A 7840-nucleotide genomic window follows, 5' to 3' on the forward strand; every position below is an offset into this window, starting at 1 on the left:
ATGAAACAGATAACTGGTGCTTGGGTAGATGTCTGCCCAGGGCAGAGAAGGGAGTGGATGTACCTATGCCTTCCTGTGCCTTCATGCAAAGGCTAGGCCATGGAATCACCAAAATAAAAGAAGGGACCAGTCTAGCACTCACAAACAAGCAAGCAGATACAAGCACTTTCACATGCATACCCTATATCCCAGCAATTCTTCTCTTGGATGTATGCAGCCAATAGGAAATTGCACGCACATAAATTTTACATCGAAAGAGAGCATTGCAAACAAATATTGAACTCTAGTTAATACATGCATGCTGCAGTATCTAAGGGGAAGTGTAATTATGTTTGAAATCTACCTTGAAATATACCCCCCAAAAGATGGACGGATAGATGCATGGATAGGTATCGGATAAAGCAAGTATAGTAACATGCTAATGGTGAAATTTAGTTGCTGAGTGTATGCGTGCTCACTATAAATTTTTTTTTGACTTTGCTGTATGTTGAAAATTTTCATTTAAAACATTGGGGAAAATGCATACGTGTGTTTGCCAACAGAAATGTACAAGAATGTTCATAGCAGCCTAATGGCTTCAAACTGAAAGCAATGCAAATGCCCATCAGCAGTAAAATAAACGCAGAAATATGTGAGTCTGTTGATATTACGGGATACGGTTCACACCGAGAATGAGCCACAGCTACACACAACATGGGTGAATCTCACCAACATAATGTTGGTGGGGGGAAGAGTCTAAAGAGGACATGCTGTGTGGTTCTATTTCTATCAAGTTCATAAACGGGCAAAACTAGCCTAGGATGTTAGAAGTCAGGATGATGGCTTTGAGGAGAAGGAAGAAAGAGACTGTGAGTGGAATAGGGGCCATAGGGCCTCCTGCGGTACTGGAAGGTTCTGTTTCTTGATCTTGGTGACAGCTAACAGACATGAACACTTCTCAGGCTGTACACTTAAAAGTCTGTGCACTTTTCTTTATGTGTATTATACATCATTAAAAACTGTACTCGGGAGAAAAAGAAAGCAAGCCAAACAGTTCCAGTTAGAAGGTTTGCCTAGCCAAAGCTTTTTGTTTTTAATTTTAAAAGCAATTTTAATTAGAAATGACATCCTACATACAGGAGTTATTCCAAGAAGTTTCATTTCATTGTCTAGGACAGAGTGGACAGCTCTGAAAAGATGAAGTCTGGCTCCAGTCACTTCAGGGGCGTAGGAACCCCCTCTGAGCCTACCAAGTAAACCAAAGTTGTGAAGGAAATGAAACTTCCCATTAAGGCATTCATTTGTTCATACATTCCTGTTGCATTAATTCCCCTAGTCTTCACTGATTGTCTGTCTCTCCTCCACACAGTCATCTATCCACATACGCCATGTTCCTAATCCAGACTTGATCCACAAGGCATGACCTGGCCCTTTCAGGGGTTCCCGTACCCAGAGGAAGAGACATGCAGACATTTCACCTTGCAGCCACACTCCTCACCTTCCCGGACTCCTTTTTGTGATTCTTCTCACGTATTTGTCCTGAGATATCCTCTGACTCCTGAATTGATTAGTCAGGGATCTCCAGAGAAACAGAACCAATAAGAGATAGATAGATACATAGATAGCAGAAAGACGATAGATAGACAATAAGGAGGTAGGTAGATAGATAACAGATAGAAGGATGATAGATGGATATATAGCTAGATAATAGATAGATACATAGATAGATAACAGAAGGATGATAGATGGATATATAGATAGTTGATAGATAGGTAGATAATAGATGATTGATAGATAGATAGATAGGGGTTTATTATAAGAAATTGGCTTATGCCATTATGGAGGCCAGCAAGTCTCAGGATCTGCAGGGTGAGTCAGCAACCAGGAGACTCAGGAGAACTGATGGTTTCATTTCAGTCTGAAGGCCTGCAGGCTCAAGACCTGGGAAGAACCTAGGTTTCAGTTTGGATTCGAAAGCAGGAAAAAGCTGATGTCCCACCTCAAAGGCAGTCAGACAGGAGGAGTTCCCTCTTACTCAGCCCTTTTCTGCTATTCAGGCCTTCAACTGATGAGATGAGGCCCATCCACACTGGGGAGGGCAATCTGCTTTACTCAGTCTACCAATTCAAATGTTAATCTCATCCAGAAACACCCTCACAGACACACCCAGAATCATGTTTGGCAAATGTCTTGGCACCCCGTGACCCAGTCAGGTTGACATATAAAATTAACTGTCACAACTCTAGAGCATGAATAGGCTTCCAGCTCTAAAGACACTGCTCTCTATTGGAAGAGATGCAGCCAGGGGCCCTGGCCTGGTCCGTGTCACATCCCATCAAACAGACAAGCTGTCAGTACCTCACATACATTGGTCATTTCTTCCATATTGTTTGGATTAGTAATCAGTGGAAAAGAAGGCTTCAGCTGCCCACTGGGCCCCCTGGATGGCCACATTTATTGTTTTAAAGAATAAAAAGAAAAGATTTTAGTTATTGCAAAATATATCATACATTCCAGATAATCTCTGAAACAGTTAAAAGAAGGATAAAAATGAACCGCCGTGTACCCCCCCCATCCAGCCTAAAAAATGGAAAATGACCAGTATATTGAAGGCCTTTTGTGCTCCTCCCAATGGCTTTCCATTCTGTCCTTACCTATAAGAAGCCACTCTCCTGAATTTTGTGTTAATCATTCTCTTGCTTTTTAAAAACATCCAAGTGTATGTCTCTAAATTTATAGGTTTGGTTTGGCCTGTTTTGAGCCTGCATGAATTGACATATGCTGTGTGTATTCTGTGCAATATGCTTTTTCACACTACCTGAAGTGTTGGGGCCTCATCCACGCCATCAACGTGTAGCCTCAGTGCATATAATATTCTTTTTTGTGGACATGTCCATTGTATGGGCCATGTGTTGGTCTCTTCAACTCTTGGTGCCTGTTTGGGTAACTTCCAGTCCTCTTCTGTCACGGATGAAGCTCACAGAAGTCTTCCTGTCCCCGTCTCCAGGTGCACAGGTGCAGAGATTTCTCTAGGGTGGACATGTAGGAGATCAGGTGCTCAGCCCAGTTGTAGAATATATGTCTCTTTGCTTCTCTAGGTAATGCCAAGGAACTTTCCAGAATGATTACACCAATTTATGCTCCTGCTGGAGGTGATGCAGGTTCCTTAGGATGTTCTCCCCACCTTCTTTCCATCCAGTCTGGTCTCAGTTAATCACCTTCCCTAGGTGCAGTCATCCCTGCTCACAGGGCAGCCAGTGCTTAGAGCTGTGTGTGACTGTGGTGCCCCCCTACACACTTCGTGCATATGCCGGACAGCACTTTGCTAGGGTGGGATCCAATATGTGAACGCGTGTCAAATTGCCGTCGCTGTGGGAGAGCCCACGTGTTTCAGTCAGACTACCGTGCGGCTGTCTGCTTCAAGGAAAAGGGCTAAAGCAAAACCTCAGTAGAGTGGGTGGCGCCTAGGCTGGACTCCAGGGCTGATCTCTTTATGCCAGTGTCAGGACATTCATCCTTGAAATCGATCAGTCACGCTCTGCCATTTCTCCACGGCCAAGAGCAACGGGTCCCAAGGTTGGCTCCATGGGAGATTTTTCACCCCCACCTGAGATCTAGTCCCCAGACAGGAAATCACTGCCCTGCCCAATCTGCCTGGCTATGGAGAGGATGCTTATAAACCATCATCTTTTGTGCCGCCTCTTTCCAATTACAGGTTAGCCTGGGGAGGAAGATAAAGACATTTGCAACCAAGATGGTAATCACGAGTGGAAATGATGAAGACAGAGGCGGCCAAGAAAAGGAGAGCAAAGAAGAGAGTGTGTTGGCAATGCTGGGGATTATCGGGACCGTTCTGAACCTAGTCGTCATCATATTTGTATACATATACACCACTCTGTGAATGGCCCAGAGGGTCCTCAGGCCTTGGGATGGCCAAAAGACGGGAGTCCTGTGTGTCGGCAGATCGGTGACGGGACGCCGCGCAAACAAGCATCTTTGACCTACACGCACCGTTCAATCAAATATACCTTCGAACTTGATAAAGGGTCACCCAAATAAACCGATCCTGCTGCGAGGATCAGACACTAAAGCACAGCGAATCCAACAAAACTCATTCACGCAGCGAGGAACGCAACGTCGTTGGCGGGGGACCCGAAAGAACGCTTGGAAGACTCGCCTTTGACGCCTTCTGGGAGCAGATGGGTGCAGAGATTCATTATCCCAGGTCGCTGACGGATGTCACATGTTCAAAAAGAGGAACAGGGCGGACGCAGCTCACAGCGGACGCAGCTCATGGTGTGTCTCCCAGGACACGCAATTCCTCCTAACTCGATGAGCTGTTTGGTACAAAAAACCACAGGGACAATCCTTTGACAAGCGCCCCATTCATCAAAAGTGTCTATTTGATACCGGGGAGATAACTTATTTTTCTTTTTTCATTGGCTTGACGTGTGCATCTGTTCATATCAAGGTTTATAAATATATATTTTTAATAAATGTGCTCTATTTTTTAGCATGAACCAAATATTTGGAGAGGCGCTCCTGGATCCATAGAGCTTTCTTTGGTTTTACCTGCTTAAACCGCTAGACTGCAGATGTTCTGTTGTGTAATCACTCTAGTCCTAATTCTCTCATCTTGTATTGTTTACCTTCTCTCTCCCTCTAGCTCTTCTCGGTCTGGACGACGTTTTTCCATAATACCAGCCATGATCTTGGTTGGTGCATGTTTTAAGATTGTCTGTTGAGCGGCTTTTTATTGCTATATCGGAGATATAAAACGATCGTGGGCATGTGGACCTTGGATGCACCATATCCTTACTGAGAATTATGCATGAACAAGGGCTGAGTGATAGATGAGCTGTAAAAAATTTTTTACGAGGACTACCATGGAGGAAGAGTGCGGCTGCACCTGCAGATCAACTATAGGATGGAGTATTCAGCTTCTTATTGGCAGCATTATTATTTCATTCTTGTGACCATTTGTTGAGCACATTTGATTTTAATGGCCACATACTATGAAAGATGGGAGGGACAAGGGGGAAAGCTCAGCTTTAGGTGCATAATTCCTTCCTTAATGAGCCGCCTGGGATCCTTTTCAAAGTAGGTGGGGTGTAAATGGCACATGGATTCCCCACTGTAGGAGCTCACCTGGGTGTTTCAGGCTGTGAAGACACCCCTGAGACAGGTGACTTTTTCAAGGGCACTAGAAGGGGATGCAATGATCACCCTAAAAGACTGCTACATTTCTTAAAGTTCCTGGTTTACACTCACATGAAGCTACTTCCTCCCTGGCAGCAACAGTTGAATAAATGTGAATTTGCCCTGTTCTGCTCCCTGAAATGGGCCTTTCACTGGCTGCAGCGGCACAGCCTTAAAAAAAGAGGGTTAGAATCCCTCCTGCTAGCGTCAGCCTTGCCCGTGGGCAAAATAAGCAGCAGTCTGCCTAGTTGGATTCGAAGGATGCCCAGGAGATCTCCACCTCCAGATCTCTCCATCCCTCTGTTGTGGTGTCTGAAATTCTACCGTTAGAGAGTCATTTCTTGGACTCTGCTAGGGACCAGGCCCTTTTATAAAGCCAATGCCCTGAGCACCTGGCTCTCATCAGGTGTCTTCTCTTCCCCACCAGAAGAAACAAAGCTGATGTGCATTCAGGGAATACATGTGCCAGGCGCTGTGCCAGACCCTATATTCCTTTAAGTCACTGAATCTTCCCAGTAAGTGAGCTAGGGAGTCTTTATCCCACATTGTAGAAGAAGAAAGGAGAGCTCAGAGAGATTGGGAGACTTCCCCGAGATCAGGTGGCTTCTAGTGGTGAGGCAGGATGCAAACCCCCGATCTGTCTGATTCCCTAGCCCAGCGAGGGTCTGTCAAATGCTGGGGAAAGAGGGAATGGAGAGGTGGGGATGGTCCAGGAAAGGGCCCTCGGGGGTCAGATGCAAACCGATGGCTTTGCTGAGGGCAGCTCTGCACCCCTCCTTCCCTCCTTCATAAAAATAAACAACCCCTGGGAACTCCTTGCACCCTGGCAGAATGTCATACATGTAAGGACGAGGGCCAGGAGGCTGGTTAGAAATATAATGGACTATCAGGGGAGGGAGCCGTCTCACAGGTTCTGTGTGGTTCTAGAAAGACTGTGTAAGAATTCTTAACAGTGAACAGAGTAAACAATAAAGGTGCAATGGAAAAACAACAACAACAACAACTACCGACGTCCTTTTTCCCCCTGCAGCGTCCTGGTATTTTTAAAACTCCATGTCATTCCTTTACCTATACATATTTTTGTTTTATTTTTTAAAAAAGCACACAAAACTGAACGTGACTCTGTTCAACTGAAACTGTTTCGTTTGGACTGTAGAAGCCCTAGTGACTTTTCAAGTGTACTAATTTGAAATTTATTGAGGGGAAGAACTGCCTTTCCAATCATCTCAACAGCTCCCCGGTGGTTCTTCTAGATTGTCCTAATCCACAGCCTGGAAATAAAGCTGCCCGTTCAGTGGCTGCCAACCAAAGTGGCAGCATTGTTCTCTTGCAGAGAGAGGCCTTCATTTCTGTTCTAATTTTAGGAAAGCCCGAGAACACGCACTGGCGAACTCGCAGCTTCCCCCAGGATCCCAAGGCATCTTGAGGGGATGTGACGGGAAAGCAGCCCGTGGCCCTGGATCTTGAGTGTCTAAGCACGCCGAGCCCAGCCTTGGCACCAATAGCAGCGACCTAAATGACACGAGGGCTGTATGCTTCCCAGCCAGCATACGGGACCCTCACATCAACACCGTGAGGTATGCGCGCCTACCCCCATCTTACAAGATAAAGAGAAAGGCTCAAAACAGCTAATTGACTTTTCCAAGGTCGCACAGCGAGAAACCAGTAGAATTAGACCTGGCTCCGCATCTGTGTGCCGTCTGTACCTTGTGTGGTCCAGACGGTGGGTCTGAGCCCTGCTGGAGCCGTCTGGCTAGTCGAGTCACAGCACACAGCTTCCCACCACGCCTGCCTCTCCTTCGTCACAAGGCAGCTGGCCTGGTCCGTGCGGCTGAATCGTTGCCTTTAACTTCTACCCCAGAAAGCGACTCAGAAAGCCCAGGCTCTGGCAGGGGAGAGCCAGGCACGCGTGGCAGTGTGCCCTGGTGGTTTGGGGCTGCAAGGTGCTTGCTGATGGCCAGAAACAGCCTGGGCTTGAATGCCACCTCCGCCTCATATGATCTAGGTGATGGCAGGCAATTCACACCAGCTCTATGAGCCTCGGTTTTCCTCATCTATCAACGAGGGGTGCTAATAGCCCCCAATCCCATCAGGTAGATAGTTTAACCTCATTTAACTGATGGAAAAAGCATGGCCTGGAAAGGTGGGTTGACTTAGCAAAGGCCTGGGGACCATGACGTCAGTGGCTCCAGAAGTTGCTGCCTTCACCTTGACAGCCAAAGAATGACACTTAAACCCCGAAATAAAGATCTCCAGGGGGCCTGAGTTTCAGGGGGCTGGGGACAGGATTCTAAATTTTCAGTAACCAATAACCAGCTGAGGCCCAGACAAGATCAAGTCCCAAAGTCACATAGCTCTGTAGTCCAGGGGTCTCAAAGGTAGCCTGGGAAGGGAAAATGCACAGAGAATTATTTTCATGAAAAGGGCTGCTGGTTATTGGGTGTTGGACCACAAGACCTTTCCCATTGCTTGTTCTGGGATTTCTATGCAAAGCAAATGGCCTCTCAGAGAATCCGGGCCTCTGCCCCTGCCTCATCCTCAGAAATGTGACAACCTAACCCCAAAGAGCACAGCTTTGAGGTGCCCTCTCCTGCAAGGGGGCTGGAGAGAGGCCTTTTATGCCAACAACGAAAGGGGACCGATGGACAAGCAACTCAGAACT

The 7840-nt window shown here is 46.5% G+C and overlaps 1 protein-coding gene across 1 annotated transcript; it reads left to right on the plus strand.

The window, feature by feature from the left end:
• Nucleotides 1-3700: 3700 nt before the first annotated feature.
• Nucleotides 3701-3880, plus strand: TUNAR (transmembrane neural differentiation associated intracellular calcium regulator). The gene has a single exon (XM_055088401.1). The coding sequence runs from the start codon at nucleotides 3734-3736 to the stop codon at nucleotides 3878-3880; it is 147 nt and encodes a 48-aa protein (XP_054944376.1). The 5' UTR covers nucleotides 3701-3733.
• Nucleotides 3881-7840: the final 3960 nt, after the last annotated feature.

This window comes from Physeter macrocephalus, chromosome 11 (assembly GCF_002837175.3).
Source record: "Physeter macrocephalus isolate SW-GA chromosome 11, ASM283717v5, whole genome shotgun sequence".
Classification (NCBI taxonomy): domain Eukaryota; kingdom Metazoa; phylum Chordata; class Mammalia; order Artiodactyla; family Physeteridae; genus Physeter; species Physeter macrocephalus.

Excerpts from the sequence above, each read along its gene's own strand:
- TUNAR (XM_055088401.1), top strand. The coding sequence starts at position 3,734 with ATGGTAATCACGAGTGGAAATGATGAAGACAGAGGCGGCCAAGAAAAG.